This window comes from Tasmannia lanceolata, unplaced genomic scaffold (assembly GCF_043159265.1).
Source record: "Tasmannia lanceolata isolate RefF3 unplaced genomic scaffold, GAP_Taslan_0.1 ptg000002l, whole genome shotgun sequence".
NCBI classification, from domain to species: Eukaryota; Viridiplantae; Streptophyta; class Magnoliopsida; order Canellales; family Winteraceae; genus Tasmannia; species Tasmannia lanceolata.
Genome location: NW_027518679.1, coordinates 58,972,173 through 58,991,314, shown reverse-complemented (window position 1 = coordinate 58,991,314; position 19,142 = coordinate 58,972,173). Strand labels below are relative to the sequence as shown.

Below are 19,142 nucleotides of genomic sequence, written 5' to 3'. Positions count from 1 at the left end.
GGAACGCACATTATAAAGTCTTTCCTAATATTCCTTGACAGAATCTGTACAGCTGTATGGATGATTGGATTCAATCATGTCCTAACAATGCCACTGGCATGGTAGGCTTTAATACCCAGATGCTCGTAAGGATTACTGTCCACTATTATAGTGCAGCATCTTATCATTTTCCAACATGACACTTGAATCTCCACTGTCACCCCATTAAAACAGATCGTTGTTGAACCCTTTAAGACTTAAGTTCTAGCCTCTTTTTTTTTCAAATGTCGGTCTTAATGACTTTTATTCCATTAACTTGATTTTAATAGTTTCCTTTTAGATCTGATGCACTAATCACCTCAACTTATTCACACTAGTGATGAAGCAATTAGAGTGCCCCTATTTTTGTTGTAACTGCAGACTACCAAACTCAGGGACTGGGATGTATTGTTTATTGCTTAATTACATTGGTGTTTGCCCACTTTAACAAATTCCTAACTGCCAATTTTCATTTCATACTGTGATACAGAAATGATCAGAAACAGTCATCAAGCATATAGGCATATAGCCATTAAATAAAACATCGATCCAACCAGCATTTGAGATATCCGCCAATTATACAACACAATTCCATGATGTCCTTCATAAAGGGCATACCTGTATAGGAAGGAACTGGATGGAATTTTCCTGGGCTTGCGGCTACTGTTGTGCTTCAGACAAATGAACACTGTTTTTATGACACTGCAGTTCCCCCCCAGCAGACATTTCTTCTTGCAATGTGGGCATCGTTGCGGTAAATGGTTGATATGCATCAAAATCAAGTGCAACTGAGGGAGAGTGGTCATTTGTTGCCTTTCCATCAGTAGCCAACAGTTGATTGCATTGCACTGCTTTGAAGATATGTTTCTGTCTGTGGGGTTGCACCTCTTTGTGCTGCAAGATTTAATCTCAAAGGCCGACCTTCCACCTCCTAATTACCATGAAATTGCCTCTTCTTCTTCATCATCATCATCATCTTGATATATTCCCTCTTCATCTGAAGTTGCAACGCGGCAGATGCCGGGGGAAGGAGAGAAAAGGCAAGAGGAAGCAGTTATGGGTTTTGGAATTGAGAGTGAGATGTTTGGGTTTTGTGAATTTAACGGCAGTAATGGCGACATTATAGGAAGAAGAAGAGCGCGCGGGGAAGAGGGGAGGAGTAAATAATGGAAGGGAAATGGAAATAGAAGGCACCATTGGCACTACAGGGGAGGCGAGCAGATAATCAATATAGGAATCAAATTTCTCAAAGGAGGAAAGAAGAAAGAGAGAGAGGGATTTCTTTCCTTTTGGCTTTCTCTGTATATGCATTATTAGGTCCATTCCTCCGCCTTTCGCTCTGCGTCGCTTCGATTGTTGTTTTCCCTTGCATTTCCTTGCTGCTTTCAACGAATATGTTATATGAGAGAGAGGGATGATGTCAACCACTTGCTATTTTACCAAAACCTATCCACGCTAATAATGCTGTGTCCTACCCGACTCCTCCTCTCCTTCGCTCCGTACCTATTGCTTTTGCTACCCCAAAAAATTGATCCGGTTTTCAGAGGATGTTTACCCCTTTATTTGGCCCCGCGGCGGAATGGATCCCACCAAATCAACGGTTACACAGGACCCGGATTAGAGCTCGTGATTAAAAAACAAAACAAAAAACAGGTCCATAAATAAATGTGGAAGGAAGAAAGTGGACTCTTGGGATTACGAGAAAAAACAAACGTTCCCACGCAAAGAATAAAAAAGGAAGCAAGCACCACCTCTTTACTCCTCATATCGCTGCCTCGCAAACAAGGAAGGAATCATTAATCCATTCGTGGATTACTGGAACATGATTTTTGGGCATTTTTGGTTCATCTTCCTCTGCTTAGCTTAATGGTAGAAGCCTAGTGGATGAGGGGATGGGAGCTCAGCAGAGCATTCATGCCGGTAAAGGTCAGTCTGTCATAAACACACATTCAAACGAAATAACGAATTCCCATCATCTCTCTCATCTCTCATATGTTCATTACACACGACAATTCCTGCTTTTGGTCCTCAGCCAAGATAGACGTCAACATCGATCTCACCCACAAGCTATGCGCAGCATGCATGCTTCCCCCTCCATTCAGGTCTCTCTCTCTCTCTCTCTTGTGTAAGCTTTTTTATGTTTTTTTTTTCATTGATCTCCGCCTTATGGTAGGATGTCTTGGATTTTAATGGCTCCTTATTGCTACCCTTTTCTTAGGGTGTTTTCAATTTGAATGGGGTTGTTCTCAATTTGGATCTAGATGATGATAGCTTGGTTTTGAATTTGAATGACGATTAATTTCCTTAGTTTGGACTGAGTATGGGGCTGACTATATATAGTCGGGAGTAGGGGGGATGTGTTCAGTCAAGGATATGAGAAAGAAGAAGAGAATAAGATGCTTCAAGGCGCGTAATCGCTTTCCTTAAGACAATATTCGCCCCCACCAGTTGTGTACAAAGGGGATCCACGAATTGTCTCCAAGATACAATGAAGCCTTGTAGGACAATCCTACAATTGTTTGATGACGCTTTGCACAAGTGGAATCAAACCCAAAACACCTTTCAAGGAACTTCAAGCCTTAGAGAAAATTCACTAAAACTGTTTCTGCAGAAAACAGATTTTAGTGCTCTGTGTTATGAACAAAATAACTAAAGAACAAGTGATAGAGGGATTGTTAAAGAGAGAAACAAGAAAATACAGCAATAATTGTTTTCTTATATTTGAAAAGACAGATTTCTGCTCTTTTTATAGAGCACTAGATATCTATTGTCCAAGAGAAACATCTCTTCAAGACATCCCGTTGATTGGTTTGAACAATGATCATTCGATCACAACTCTTTGTGATTTTTGTGTCTTGGATCACCCACAAAGTGTCCTTTGTGTTTGAAAAACATCCATGACTCTAGGGAAGCAAAAGACATGAAGAAAGGTTGAAAAACGGAAGTGAAAAGCCATGTCTATTTTCTCCCAACGAATAGTTTTTCGAACAGCCGCGGTCGCCCGCCGGCATGCTTCTGTCCATTTTATATTTTACGATCAAAAGAACCGCGGCCGACCAGGACTTCTGGGTCGACCTCAAACACCTTCCTGGAAATCAATTAATTTTCCAGTAACCAATCCGCGGTCGCCCGGGATAATACCCCGGTCGACCGGCCCCGTCTGAAAATTGTTTTTATATTTAAAATTAAAACTTGTAAAACCATTTTAATTTTCAAATACCACTTTGCATTTTGAAAATCTCTAACAGGATGAACTGTGATTTTATTATCATTTCTGAATCGTGCATAGTTAGTAATTTCAGTATTTTATAGTTCCATTTTTTGGAGTTGTTGCATTCGGTACTCAAGCACTTATCAGGGCCTTTTTCTGTTTTCATTTCTTTCTCTCATGTAACTATGGTGCATCAAAAGGAATGAGGGCATATTGACAGATAATTAAAGGGAGCCATGATAAATCTTCAAGTAGAATTTTCCCAAGGCTTGACTTTGAGGACTATTTTATTTTCTTTTTTGGGGGTGGGGGAGGGGGTAGGGGAATGAGCCTTCTCGTTAGATGACTTATGCAGACTGGATACTTAAACTAAGATTGGGATTCTCAATTCAGATTATATAGTGATTAGGAGGTTTAGGAACAAAAGAGAGGATAAGAGTAATTTTGAATTTGATAAAAATTGCTGTTCTTAATGTGGGATCCGTCAATGGCTATAATGGGATATTTCGGTGAAGATCAGTATATAGTACTAGTCGAGAAGACGTACGTCCCTTGAATTGCTTTTTCATTAAGGTATCCACACGCTCAAATAGCCATTTCTATCTGATTTGGTTTTCTTTATATGTAGTTTACATTCCCTCACAAGAATAAGAAAAAAGATTTTTCCATGAGTCTTATCTTTTCATTCTTTTGGCATATAATTATTTGTTAGGTACTCGAACAATCCCCTTTCACAGGTTATTGGAAGGTAAGGGCACTTTTTGGTTAACAGCTTCTCTCTTCATTGGTTTCTGTCTTTACATCTGGTGATTTTGTGGTCTGTCACTGTAGTCTTTGCCTCAAACACCCCAATCTTTTCGGCAAAAGTGAGAAGTTGGACATTTTGTGGGACAAGGGACTTTATGATTCCAATCTTTTGATAGCTTACAGGAGACCAAGGCCTGAATGGCTCTCTCAACAATCTTTTGTCATACAGGTTTGTAATGTTCTTTTGTCCTTTATTTTCTTCCTCTTGTCCGAGGAATTCTTAAAATATAATTCTGATTCACTGCTATGATGATTTTTTTGGAGAAAGGGTTTGTTAATGTTCCATTGCCCACCTATTTTCTTCTTACTGTCTAAGGATCGTTGAAAACATAATTTCCGACTCACTGTTATGATGAATTGTTGGAGAGAGCTTTGGAAACCACACTAATGGTTTATTTGAATTTTGAGATGGAACAAATGGTGCATTGCTTCTTATACGAACATTTGATTCATTCAGCATTCAATTGCTCCTGAAATCGGGGTCCATGGTTTGCCAATCGAAAATTTCTCCCGTTCCGGGAGTGGAGGTGTCAATCTATGCCGTTTCTCAGCAGGAGTAGATGTTAATGAGCCCGCGAGTTCCAACTGGAGCAGCACCACAAGCATAAAATTTGAGGTCGGTTTTGCCTTATTCGAGGCAGCTGAGTATCAAAACTGATGCATATCATGAATTATTTAACTTAAGATAGCTCAAATAAAAATTTTAGAAATTTTCTGATGAAGTTGAAACCCAGTCTTGTTATCCATTTCTCTATATGTTTTGTGTCAGCATATTCGTCCAGTCAATGATGATGGCCGTTCAATAATTGAGGACCTTGATGGATTTCCAGTCACTTGCAGGTAATTGAAGTTTATGATCAATAACTTAGTTCTTAAACTCAGGTCTATGTCGATTCTTAACTGGATAAATGCTACTTATGCAGTGGCAGGCCCCATGACAGCATGTTTGTTTTGAAGCAGGAGTCAAATTATGCAATGGTCAATGATCGAAGTTTTTCTCAAGTAAATGATGCAAAAATGAAACTCAACATCATATTTTCCTATTCTGAAGTTAATCAATATGACATCTTTTATATTCATGTCATTTGTGTTTCAGTTAAATTTTCAAATAGAGCAAGGAATTCCTCTTCTATCGAAGTGGCTAATTTTTAACCGATTCAAATTTGTTGCTTCAAAGGGAGTTAAACTGGGGCCAACATTTCTCGTGACGAGGTGATGAATGTTTCAAAATTATCATCCACATCCTATGTGCCTTTAATGCTGTCACATGTAACTCTTTAACTTTCATCTGACAGCCTGACAGGTGGTTCCATTGTAGGGGACATGGCTCCATATCAAGCATTTGCGATTGGAGGACTAAACAGTGTTCGTGGATATGGTGAGGGTGCGGTCGGGTCAGGGAGATCATGTCTCATTGTGAACAACGAACTAACAATCCCCATTGTATGTGATATCCCGATTGCTTAATTTCGAGGGGCTTGATATCTAAGAGTGAATGCCATTTATCTTTGCCAGTGGTCTCATTTTGCAGCATCAAGTTCATTTGTTGAGATGTTCATGCTATGATTTTTACTTTTCGAGTAGTAGATGAGATAAAATGGAACTCTTACATGCTAGAAGATTAGAGAAATACTCACTAGAGTAGGGACCAACTCTAAGCTTTGTTTCTTGGCATGCTTTAATGTAAGTTCCTATCATCATCAAAGATCATTACCAGCACTGCAATTATGATATGAGCTATTCTTGAAATGAGTCACATGAGTGGGATATTACTAAACAAACTGTGGCAATGGCACCAGAAATACAGTGAGTAGGTATTTATCTCCAGTAACATAAAGATCCCTATGTCTTTATTTATCCCTATTAAGTATCCAATTTCTGATAGCTAACCAGGCAAAAGAAGTAGACCTAGGTTTTTGCTCTCTCCTTCCAGATGGGATGCATCTATGGCCTCCTTTTTCCAACGGGGTAGACTTTGAAATATCTCACAGTCAAGATCTATGATGGCCCTCTTGCCCAAACCACTGTATTTTCAAGTGAAAGCCAGATCCTTGTAAACTGCTACACGTAGAACCATTTCAATCACAACTCTGAGGTTCTTGTCCTTAGATTATTATCAAATATTTGGATTCACCCATCGATCAATGTGTGTGGAGTAACCAACTTTTCCTTTTGGCATTTTGTTTTATAATGCTCACATATGGTAGGTTTGCATGTCAATCAAACCACTACTGAGATTATTATCGAATATTTGGATTCACGCATCAAGACATGCATGTAAGTCCATCCATGCATGCATGTCTTATGACTCTTGAATACTGCCTGATATAAACTGAGGTTGGGATGCAAAATATCTCAATCTTTTCATCTCCACGGAGCATGTTCTTTAAAATAGATCTTTGGTAATTGGAAATAAAACTAAATAAAAGGCAGAACTATATGGTCATGATACCGAGAGCAACTGCAAGCTGCCCACAAGGACTATGACAAGGTAGAGGAGCATATCATGAAGGCACCTATTTCTGTTGTCTTTATGTGAACAACAAATAAAACAAAGATTCGGATGAAATGACCATTCATCGAAGAAAGCATGACAAGAACACACAAGTTGATGCAAAAACCTGTTGCCATTTACTAAACGCACTCACCTACGTGTGCCCAACAAGCCACATAAGAATGGCCATACAACAGTGACTCAACGTGTATCAAACTTCGCATAAACACCTATGTTGACATGGACAACCATCACAAACCAGCATCACGAGAAAACTCAGGGATCACGCAAGCAAGATGGAAAATGGTTCAAAGAAACTTTGAGAAGAAGCCACCAAAAACAATAAGGCGTTGTTGGACATCAAATCACCTACCATAACATCTAGCCACTAGCATCGACTTCACCCAATTGACGGGGCACATGGCCCCCTTTACAAAGCTATAAATGCCCCATCTCTCAAATAGAGAAAGGGTGGCAAGAAAAAAGAGAAAAAATTGTATTTCTATACGATAGGAATATTTTAGGGGATTCGAACCCTAGAGGTTAGGTAGATTGGAAACCTTGGCCTTTCCTCTGCTTTTTTTTTTTGGAAATTGACAAATATATTCATACCAGCAAATTTTACAATGGGGACCAGTAGTCCCACCAGATTTACATAGTATGAATTGCCCAGGAGCATTCTCCTTGGCCCAAAAGAAAACCCATAACCCCTTACAATACCCAATAGCCTTAATTGTATTGAATCCAACAAAAATCCCATATTGTGGGGCCCCCAAGTCAAGATCGTGACCTGCAACGTCACACCGACTTCTCCACCACATCCCAAATTCGATTTTCAAAAATCCCACTGAAAAGCCAAGAGCTATTGTGCGCCCTCACCGTGCACGATAGCCAACCACTGAACAACATCGAATCTCCGACGGCCTCCACCTCGAACCACCATCAATCACCGCAGCCACCACCTCCAGTCCCACCTCCGTTTCCTCCACAAAAAACATCTCCGCCGGGGGAGTCTCAGCCACCACCACCGTCATCAAGATCCGGCAACCACCATTGCCATTGGCCACCACGCCCGTCCTCAGGCCACCACCATGATCTTGATTCCGGAGACCACATCCTGCTACAATCAAACCCATCAACCCCATTGCTAATCCGGCAATCCACAGCCTCCAGTAATCCTCGGCCTAAAAAATAAGATTGCTCCGTCTTTAGCTGGCCTTCCACGACTCCGGATCCAGCAACCCACGGCCTTTTACTGCCTCCGGCAACCTTCGCGGTTTTCCTTTGCTCCAGATCCAGCATCACGGCCTCCACAACTCTAGATCCGGCCTCCACCGCCCCAGATCTAGCCATACTCCAGATCCGGCCTCCACGGCTCAACTTTTGCTAGCAATGGGGAGAGAGCGAGACTCAAAAAATACAGAGGAAGAGAGGGAGACGGGAAGGGGCCAACAATGGGGAGAGACAAGAAAGAGATGTCGAGGCTTAAAATTCAGAGAAAAAGAATGAGACGAGAGAGAGAGACAGACAGAGAGAGAGAGAGAGAGAGAGAGAGAGAGGGAGGGAGAGGGAGGGAGACAAAAGAGAGGGAGACGAGCAAGAGAGAAAGGGGGAGACGAGAGAGAGGGGGAGAGGGGAAGACGAGAGAGAGAGAGGGAGAGGGAGAGGGAGAGCGAGAAGGAGACGAGAGAGAGAGAGAGAGAGAGAGAGAGAGAGAGAGAGAGGGAGACTAGAGAGACGAGAGAGGGGGGGGGAATAAACCGCCTCCCTCCCTAGGGTTTCCATCGACCTACAGAGGGAGCGCCACGAATTGCCAATAGCTAATACTTGCAGGCCTTGAACCCCTTTCCTCTGCTTTAACAATCATTATTTATCGTTTTTCCTTGAACGACATAAAAGAAGGATATTACTTTGAAAAGATCATAGTGTCTCGATCTCTCCCTAGAGGTATGTCAGAGACAAATGGCGTAAAGTCCTCATGGCCATCTGTTTTACGATTCCTCTTAAGTTTAAATGCAGTATAGGAAAGCTCCATCGAAACTTGAACTGCGGACATTGGATGCTGAGATATCGAATCCACACAGAGTATCACTTCCATCGATGTCCAACATTGTGTTACTCGATGAAACACTTTGACCTAGAAACATTGTTTGCCTCTAAAATGGACAGCAACAGGGTGAATTTTGTCACCTCCATTTGGTTCTGAAATATGCTGCAAGCCTTGCTGAAAAATGTGGTCAAATGCATGGTGACCGAAACACGGTGTCATTGCATAAGAGTATAGCAGTATTCCTCGAATACGAGTAACGATTGAAGTCTTGGTGTCTTCTACATATATCTCATTGGCTTAGAAATCAACTTAGTGTCAATATGTGGAGAGTTCATGCTTCATCCTGCCTATGAAACCATGTTTTTCTCTGTCCATAGGTCCTATCTTTTCCCAACTGGACATTCCCATTAATGTCTCAATATCGTGGCATCGATCTACTACATTTTCTCTAGCGTCCACTCTTTCCCTGGTCCTTGGCCCTCCTACCATTCCTAATGTTATCAAAATCAAACTCAACAAGTCAAGCTTGACGTCAGTTTTTTAGTTTGACTAAAGCTGGATTTATAAATACGTGGGGCCCAACAAAATGTTTGTATCTAAACTCTAAAGTTGTCAAACATTTAATGTAGTTCTAGAATCTTTGGAATCAGTTTCCCGTCATTGTGGGTGGAGGATGGCTTGTAGGCACCTTTCTCTAATTTCCACTTCTGTGATTCCAAATAACTAACCTTGTTGTATTTTGCTGTTATCTTTCTTCCTTTCTGTGGGCATCGCTGCCATCCGTCTGCCCAGAAAAGCATACGTTCTCTCATACCTTTCTTCGTTTGTCAGGGCTCCTCTAACCTTGTGGAAGTTGGCTAGAGTGCCACCTAGGAAAAGGACCTAGGACCAAAAAGTGACCGAATCAGTCTTTTCTAGAATACGTGCGGTTTCTGTATGAATCATGGGAATACAAATTATTTGATTTAGATGAAAGACCATTTTCAAATAAAGCGAAATTAGGTGGAAAACTAGCTGTCCAGAAGTGGGTCTGTTCTTAGGCCTCTTGCAATTGCAATGCCATTTGAGATCGCAAGTCAATGTTTAGTGATCTTAAACCTTTAGGAGTCCACGGTCGCAATCATGTCGAGCTCAGCCCAGGTTTTTCCTGATAATACCTAACTTCCAAGCTTGAAGTTTATGGTCGAGGACGTTTGAGGTTCTAAGGAAACAGTGAATACTTTGAAGTAATGGTGTCCCCCGAACAATGTAATTCGTTCCATGAATCTGTATTGAAATTTACATAAACTTGCTCCTTCAATCCTGTAACTTTTCAATTGAAAAGCTTAAGATTTTTGCAAGAGTAAATAAAGACAAATTTGAACATCTCCACGGCAGTTAACACTGACTCCAACAGTAAAGAACAGAATGAGGTGTTTTCAACACTTGAGTGCTCAATTCTATAAATTTCTTGCACCAACTCTGGTCAATCTCTTAGAGAATTCAAACAACATGACAATCCAATCAAAACATGCATTAAGCATATGTATGACAAAGTTCTGTCCTAAGAGATAATGGATTAAAATCCTCTTTTAAAATGATTCTCAGCTGTAAATTTGAAACTTTAAGGTCGAATTTGCACTTCCAGAAATCTGTAGCTTGCACATTCATCCAGGGAATTCCATCCAAGTTTTCCAAAATCAGCAATCACATGTCTCGGATATGAATTCAACTACTGTAAAACTACAACCAGAATGTCTAAAGTTCTGAATTCAGGACATGTAACACTAAATGAGTTTCAGTCTCTGGACAGGTTCAATTCACAAGGAATTTTGAGGCAGCCACATGAAATTGAGTACACGATTCCACTACATTACACAAAGCCGCCTATAGGGCAGATCTGTATCATCAAAGCATGGCTGTCTTGTGCAGTTCTAGTGAGATCTTTTAGATCTAAGCTTGTAAAAAACAAAATCCTTCAAACGATTTGATGATTGAACATAACTGGAAGCTTCATGTTTCAAGGAAAATTGCGCAATTACAAGAGCTAGGCATGGAGACACCAAACTACTCTTACAACATTATCATCTCCTTACAAAATCACAAGGGATTAATTAAGATCAAGGTGGAAAGCTTGTAGATCCAAGCTCAATTCCTCCCTTCTTCTGATCGACTTTCTCAATAGAAGTTTCTCCACAAGGAAATTTCCCTCCCAAATCGAAATTTCAGATCCCCTTTTTTAAATTCGAAATGCAGTGCTAAAAACTATAATGGAAAATGAGGAAATTTGGCTTTTATTGCCAATTACAAAAGCATTATTCCCTAAACTACACCTAGGCTACTAGAAAAAGGTCTAATCTCCCAAAGTTTCTCCGGTCCTTCTCTCGATCTTTCTCTGGTTTTCAAAATAAGAGGTCACCAAAAAACTAGTGATCCCTTTAAGCCAAGCTCACATTTGAAGCCACCCGAATCCACCAAAATCTTCAAAACCGAGTCCTGAGTTTGCTTAACCGAGATCCCACAGATAAAACCCAAAAGCCCGTCAGCACACGGCACCCCACTTCTTACGGCAACCCAAGATCCTGAAGATCCAACCCCTAAACTCCCTGAGTCACTTAATCAGCTACATGACATCAACAACATTACATTTTTCTTCTTCACCACATTTTACTAATCACCATCAGTGTGTGCATCAACCATTTCTAATAAGAGATGAATTATAAATACTCAATCCTTAAAACTATTTTGTAACCAATTTATTCAAGAATTTACAGCAATCTATCCACAAAGGAATTATGATAGGAAAAATACTTTGCTTCAAATCTCAATGTTTACACTAAATTTCTCAATGATTATGAAACCATTAATAACTCATATACTTATGTCTATACTGTAAAAGACCTGAAACCTTAAATTCTACGTTTCAGAATTCTGAGTATTCTCACATGAGAAAGATATATTAAAGAAGAAAATCAACTATAAAAATCACTCCAACAATTATTCAAAGAAGAACAGAGCAATCTTACATATATTAACCTTATTAACGAAAAACAAACATAATTATTTCAAAAGATAAAGGTTCAGCACACAAGTTTAGTATCAAAATCCTCATCTGAACCAAAATTTTCAAGGAATAAAAAAAATAAAAATCTTACCTGAACTTTGGAAGAGAGGTTAAAAAAAGCAAAGAAATAGCTGAACCTCTGTTCTTTGGATCAACTCCTTCGAATCACTTTGCAAATTAGCTTAGATCTAAAATCTTTTCTCTCTTACTCAATGAAGATTTGTCAGAATCTATGGAGCTTACCTTAAAGAAAGTTGCAGAAATTGAATACCAGTTAGGGTTTGTAGAGATGCAATGAAAATTAGAGTTTCTAGCAAGAAGAAATAGGGTTAGATTGAAGCAAAGGAAGAAGAAGGTGATGTTAGAGAAGATGAAGATATGGCCGGAACCTTGCCGGAGGATGGCCGGAGTTGGCCGGAGAAGAAAGAGCAAGAGAGTTAGGGTTTCAGCTCAGATCTATTTTCTCACTCTTCTTTTCTCAGACTCTGCCTCTCTAAAAATATTAACTAAAACCAAGATTAGTGATAAAATGAGGGTTAAGCTTGTATTTATAGGATTTTTTAGAGTTGATCTTAGCACTACCGCTTGATAAGGTGCGCGGAAAATTGATAAGGCGCGCGAAATATTGATAGGCGCACAAAGTTACGTGTCTTATTCTAAACCGCTTTTACCCTTTTCCAGGATAACTCACCCCTCTTTCTGTATTTGCACTACGGTTCCCATTCGACTCGTTCACTAGGCAAACATACTCGGATTTCGACGAAATTTTACGGGGACCTAGTTAGGACCCTTAGCAAGCTTAGGGTGAAATTTGAGGTTCTAATTCAATTATTTGATAGGTTTTTTATCAAACAAAGTGAATAGGGGTTCGGTCAAAATGGGGTGTCTACATAGAGATACTACCTATAATCGGATTTGCAACTCTTGAGTCTTCTCTTGAACATGATCTTCAATGAGTTCCGTTCGATGCTTGACTTGGTTGAGATCTTCGAATCTTCACTCTATCTTGTAGAATCATCCATCAAACGTCCTTTTGAGCTTGCTCCCATCAAGATTGAGTTGCTTCATGTAGCGTCCACATGGATCTCCAAGTCATGCATTGTGTTGTGTTATGTGATGTGCTAGTTCTTTCCTGTTTTCACACAACACTCAAGGCAACTTATTAGTCCTATTAACCTAATCAATTTGTTTTTGTTAATCATCAAAACATGGGTGAAAGTATGAGGAGCCCTTGGGAGAACCCTTGGGCTTACAGCCTTCAACATCACTGCCACCAACACGGCTTCAATGGCCCCAACCACGGCCAAAGGTACCACCCCCGAAGACACTACTAGGCACGAGAGTAAACCTCCGTGAGAGATGGAATGAAACCGTAGCTAATAATCTACTGTCGGAGGGACAGATAGTAAGGGCCCAAGGCATCTAGGAAGTGAACAACCCGGAGTTGCTCCCGTTGCCTGGCAAGAACTGCCAGATCAGTTGTGAGGGGTATAAATACATCTAGCTGCTGACAAAGTGAAACAAACTGACTGTAGAAGGCATCTAAAAGTGTATTGTCACACTGGAGGTGCACCCAGGCGCAACTACGAGTGAGGTTATCAACCCCACTATAGAGGACAACAGTATGATCCCAGATTTTCTTAGAGGTCTTGAGGCACATCATCGTGCCAGCTACATGGGGTGCCATGCTCTGCCAGAGAAGGGTGCGGATCAGGGCATCACCCTGCCGCCATCGAGCATATGAGGGATCCGTGGAAGAGGGAGGATCAAGCTCAATGAAATCAGCCTTACCTCGAGCTAGGAGGTAGGTCTCAACAGCCATACATCAATTCAGATAATTGGACCCGAACTGTAGTCCTATATGTGGGAATAAAGCGTCCATTGTAGGAGAATAGCTAGACGAAGGAGACGAAGGTGGATGAGTCGCACTGACCGCAGGAGTCATGCTGAGAGGAGGATCCATGATGACACGAGGATCCATGAAGATAGATAGATAAGATGACTCTCAACCACAACAACGACAAAGGGATAATAGAAGAAAAAAAAAAGGAATCACTAGACGGGTCTGGACACCATGCCGCGGGTCCAAAGAAGGCCAATAGCAGAAGTAGACTTAGTACTACTATCAAGGAAGAGGAGAGAAACTATCAAAGTAGATTGGAGCCGCGGGAAGGAATAAAAAAGGAGTGGAAATGATTTAGATCATGAAGGATAAGCGTTTAAGAACCCAAAAATGCAGTTTGGGAGATGAAGATTAGGGTGTAAGCTTAGGGATTAAGCTTATGAAGGTTGGAAAGAGGAGGATGGTGGGTAGATGGATTACGAAAATGGTAAGGGAGGGTATGTTTAGGATTTAGGGTTTTGGGTGGAGGAGAGTGGGGGTAAAGGGATTACGGCAAGGGTGGAGGCATGGGGGCGTCGGTGGTCAGAGAGAGAGAGAGAGAGGGATAATGAGTGAGGGTGGGGATAGGGTAAGGCGTGAGAGGGAGTGCTGACGAGTGGAGAGAGGGGGTGGAGGTAGGAGTCGAGTGGAAGAGGGGCGTGGGTTAGGGTTAGCGCTGACAATTGGAGAGAGATGATGGAGGTGAGAGGGGTGGACTGGGGAATGAGGAAGAAGAAACAAGAAGCAAGGATGTGTGCTTCAATGGAGGTCCCTAGGGCACCACAACCCTAGGGCACTAATACCATGTTGAGAGAGGAAATAAGGGAATGAGAGTAAAAGAATGAATTAGGAAGAGCTCCCCCTCACTTATTTATAGATAAAGAGAAAAAAGTACAATGACTATAGTGCCCTTAGGCATATATTCACTTCTAACAAAACCAAAGGGCCCTGAATAGCCAAAGCTCACCACCCAAATTGATTACAGATAGTGCCACCCACACCCGCTTGTCCCATATTGCCTAAAGAGCTATTGAAGTTGAGCTTAAGAACACCTTCAGAAAGCGATGACCTGCTAGCCACCACCCTATTCTCTCTTGGACTATCTCCCATCAATTTTTCTCAATCAACTGATGTCTATAAATTTCTTGATAGCCAAAGCCGTCCTGTGACGAACGACTATCTTACCCATCAATTTCACCAACGGAACACCTTATAATCAAATATATGATCATTTCTTTCTTGACACCTCTGCCACACTATTGGGGAACACCCAACATGTTCTAACTTCTAAACACCTGAAGGACAATACTTCAAATCCTCTACAAAACACTACAATGGATGGATAGTTCACTGTTGTTTCTTTGCTTTCTTGCATAGGTAACACATGTTAGCAATCTTATGTTTCTTACTTTTTTAGGTGATTACTAGTCAAAATATCAACGGCCCCTGTCAAGCAAAAGACTGACTTGGGGAGGAGAGGAGCACATCATTAATTAGAGAAAGGTACATCCTTGACGAATAAAAGTGAAGGATAGAAAAGTAACCTTGGCTCTACGGCTCTACCCTAATCCAACCTATGGCTCCCAAGCCTTGCAATATAAACTCCCTCTAATCTGCCCAGTAACAGCAACACAGACTCACACTGCTGTAACTTAAATACCTCCTATAATTTGAGGACCAGGCAACCCTCTCTTACCTTGCATCCTGTAAACATCATAAATAAGGGAGCTTGCTTTCCTAACAACCCTATAGAGATCAGATACCCTTTGAAAAGAAGGAACCACCCACACTATACAACCTGCCAAATCTAACCCCCCTTGCAACTAACAGCCTTGTTGAACTCCTCAACCAGCTTACTGATTTCCAAGCCCTAGAACCTGAACCTCTACAGACCAACCCACAGTCCCGTCTCCTGATCCCTTCCCCACACTTGATCGCCATGAACTTCCGCTATAACACATCTTTTTTCTTGCCAAAAGCACCAATCACTTACTCAAAAGAGGCTCATTCTTCTTAATGTTGCCAATGCTGATTCTAGATCTCCTTTTGGGTTACATCTTCTTGACTAAGTAATTTATGATATTTGTGCTCTAAGTCCCTTCATTACCAAAGTCTCTTTGAAATCTCTCCAATCCATCTCCTTCTGATTGTTGCAGCCAAAACCCACCGCCAATAACACCTGCCGATCTACCACCGACAAACACACGGAAACACCCAAGATCTTGCACAAACAATATATACCAACAAAACCACAACCACCAGAGGGAAGCAAAACAAACAACCAAGCAACCTAAGAAGACAAGAATATACGTGGTTCACAACAATGAGATACTCCACGAACAAGGCAATACACAATCCACTATTTAGAACCAAAATAGTACAATGTTATCTCCACCGGTAAAATCCACTAATAAAACCCTTCTCTCCAACCTTCAATGCAACCACAAAGAAACCCTCAAATCTCTACACCGAGAATGAGGAAACCCCCTATGGAAAACCCTCCAATACAATGCTTCTCTTGTAAAGAAGAAAGCTCTATGGAGAAGAAGAACAATGGAAGAAGAAGAATAAACATTGATAAACAAGAAGAGGAGGAAAATGCTACACTACAAAAAGCCTTCCAAGAGCCTAAGAGAAAACCCCTCTTTTTACCCTAAACGTTCCCCTCAACCTTGAGTAGATGAACCTTGCTTTTGCTTCACCACAAAAGCCCTCCTAGAACCCCCCAAGAGAAAACCCCTCTTGCTTGCCCTAGCTTTCTCCTCGAGAAGAAGAACCTTGCTTTTGCTCCACCACAAAGCCCTCCAGGGCCCCCAAGAGAAAACCCTCTTTCCTTGCCCTAGCCTTTTCTCCTCTCCTCTCTTCATTTTCCCTTTTTCTTCAAACCCTCTCTTTCATATACAATCTCTATATGTAAAGAGAAAACGCATCCCACTTAAAAGGGCCAAGTGGGACCGGTGATTTTGTATCACCAACTCAACACTGATGCTGGAAAACTGATCAAAACGTAAATGAATTGAAATATTGAATTTAACATGATTCGATAAACAAACACTAAACATTGTTGCTTCCTCAAAGCAAGCTTCCTTGGAATCTTTTCACAGCCGGATCCCAACGCGGCTTTGTTGGAATAAACAGTTTTTTTACCACCAAATGACTGACTGAACAAGATTTTGCTACAAATAGATATAAAACTTTTCAAACTTATCTATGATACCATCAACATATCTCATTGCCCATTATTTCCCGTTGTCCTGGTTAATATCTAACTAGACTGAAATAATTTTCTCATCAGAAGCATGGGGAACGACCTTTATTTTGTTAGAAAATTCTGATTTCTACCTAATGCTTTTCCGCCTAAAATAAAAATAGGATTTCAACATCTGTAGCAGCGTTTGACTGGTTAGGCATTGGACTTTGGAAGGCTAAATGGAGACATTTGTGAGCGACATTATGATTTCATGCAACCTGTAGTGGATTTATTTTATGTTAATTACATAAACTGTGACTTAATTTTCACATCTCAATGTGACCAAGGAAATAGGATTCTTAGTCTTGTTAATTTGGCCAAATTTTGCTAAGATGGTTCTAAAAATTGTTTTAGTAGTTGATTGCCAAAGTTGTTCCCATCCCTGTTGTTGTGCTTGTCATCCATTGCAATCTTTTATTTGTCATTGAGCTCTAAATAACTGCCAAATAATATCATCCTCATATTTCCATGCTCGTCTTGTTGAAGAGAAATGGGCTGGAAGGTGCCATTTTCATGGATTGCGGGACGGACTTGGGCTCTAGTCACCATGTCCCAGGTCAGTTTCTGCCCTTTGTTTTATTATTCTTTTTACCCTTGTATGTTTATTTACATACGTAAGCATGAATGTACTTGTATTAATGTATTGTAAACATTGGCCACCCCCATTCTGTAGTTGGCATTACAGTGCTTTGAGCTTTTCTTGTTACCCACCAAATACATCCCCGATCTGTGAAACAACCGAAATTCTCCCTCTTTATGAGAAGATAGACTTCTCTTAGGGCCCGTTTGGATGCCGAGAAGATTTTGATTTGGATTTCTCACATTTGCAGCCCTTTTTGCGTTGTGATTTGGATCCGGATCAAATCCTTGGATTTCCAAATCAGCGACTAACAGTGAAAAAAATCAGATTTCCAAATATGCTGTGGAAATAAGTAATTGGAAATCCACAGGTCTGGCAGTTTCCTTCTTCCTCTTTGCTCCTCAACCTCTCCCCTCCAGTAGGAAGTACCCCCTTCCCTCTCTGTCTCCCTCAACATGAGCTGGCAGATCTATTCATTTTGTATTCAAAACTCAATTCCAAATCCAAATACAAAATATGAGGTATCCAAACGGGCCCTTAATGATGTTCTTGTAATATCAGGAAGAAAATGTGATACCAAATTGATGTTTTGAAAACTATAGGTAAAAAGATGCATAAAGAGAAGATGCATCAAGAGCTCTCCTTGCTAGTAATCCTGGGTCTGGGTTGGATTGGGTGCTAATTATTCTTTGTCGGGCCAAGATTGGGTTAGGCATCAAAACCGTTTGCAGGCTTGAGTAGGCTTGGCCGTTGACAAATTTCTGCAGGCTAGATTGGGTCTAACCCTTGCTGGCCCCAAACTCTGACACACAATATGCTCACACAATTTCTTTATGGGAAAGAATAACGGCATTGTGATGACGTCGCTCCTCATTTTGTTAAACAATACAGGGGCCGTTTGGATACCATCATTTTAAAATCCTGGATTTTTTTCAAAATCTAGGGTTTTGATGGATAAAACCTAGAGAAAGAGAATGGGGGTGGACATGGAGGTGATGAAGCCAGGCTTTGCTCTCGTGTCTCAATCTTCCTCCCTCAACACGCAGCCTGACAAGTTTTTTCAATCTAGGTTTTAGATATCTTAGGATGGAATAGAGATTACTTACACCTGGATTGTTTATTTAAAATCCAAGTCATTGGATGGTAAAATCCATGATTTTAGCCACCCAGACACTACTTTCAAGCTAAATCCCAGAATTATAAAATCCGGTTATCCAAACGGCCCCTGCATTTATTGGATCTTATTGGAAGTTGTAACAACTTGAAAAAACTAGTTAGGGAAATGTATAGAGTAGTACCATTATTGAAATATGGGAGTTCGGATGTCCATTCATCTTTTTTTTTTAAATATGTTGATGATCAACTTTGTTTTGGAAATTTTCAGGCAATCCTGCTCTAAGACAGGGCAAACCTGGGTCTGGAGTTGGGTTTGGCTATGGTCTTCGGTTCCATTCTCGGTTTGGTAAGTTTCGTATCGACTATGCCTTCAATGCCTTCCAGCAGAAAACTGTATACTTTGGCATCGGCAATGTCACCTCATGAATCCTCCAAACACCTTCATCTCATCAACTTCATTCCAAAATTCAATTCAATTGGAAATTGATGCCCTAAACTGAAATTGTGCATGCTGCAATTTTAAGCGAGATTGCCCAAAATTGAGGAAAATTGAACACTGAAACCTCCGACATGGCACATAGAGCACAAACAATCTCTCAACTGATACCAACATATTATCAACATTCTAATGTAATCTTTGTCCGGTTTAACATCTAAGTAATTTAATTGATGATTATAGATGTTTCTTACA

At 40.7% G+C, this 19,142-nt stretch overlaps 1 protein-coding gene and 1 long non-coding RNA gene across 3 annotated transcripts in view; one reads left to right on the top strand and one right to left on the bottom strand.

Moving 5' to 3' along the window:
* Positions 1 to 2,307, bottom strand: part of LOC143881738 (uncharacterized) — a 24,604-nt gene extending 22,297 nt beyond the window's left edge. Inside the window, exon 1 of the long non-coding RNA XR_013252013.1 lies at positions 637 to 2,307. This is a non-coding gene — a long non-coding RNA (uncharacterized LOC143881738). The remainder of the gene's footprint in view (positions 1 to 636) is intronic.
* On the top strand, positions 1,477 to 19,142 carry LOC143881712 (Outer membrane OMP85 family protein). 2 transcript variants are annotated; one of them, XM_077384965.1, is made up of 11 exons: positions 1,477 to 1,944; positions 2,051 to 2,120; positions 3,942 to 3,977; positions 4,061 to 4,205; positions 4,494 to 4,652; positions 4,806 to 4,876; positions 4,960 to 5,038; positions 5,133 to 5,248; positions 5,332 to 5,479; positions 17,242 to 17,311; positions 18,720 to 19,142. In XM_077384965.1, exons 1-11 carry the CDS (start codon positions 1,911 to 1,913, stop codon positions 18,875 to 18,877), a joined length of 1,086 nt encoding a protein of 361 aa, XP_077241080.1. In that variant the 5' UTR covers positions 1,477 to 1,910; the 3' UTR covers positions 18,878 to 19,142. The 2 variants fall into 2 exon arrangements, with proteins under 2 accessions (XP_077241080.1, XP_077241086.1); XM_077384971.1 differs by lacking the exon at positions 3,942 to 3,977 and having other exon boundaries at positions 1,478 to 1,944.

Coding starts and splice junctions, on each gene's coding strand:
- LOC143881712 (XM_077384965.1), top strand. CDS start 1,911: ATGGGAGCTCAGCAGAGCATTCATGCCGGTAAAG. Junction 4,206..4,493: donor AACAATCTTTTGTCATACAG/GTTTGTAATGTT, acceptor TGATTCATTCAG/CATTCAATTGCTCCTGAAAT. Junction 17,312..18,719: donor CTCTAGTCACCATGTCCCAG/GTCAGTTTCTGC, acceptor GGAAATTTTCAG/GCAATCCTGCTCTAAGACAG.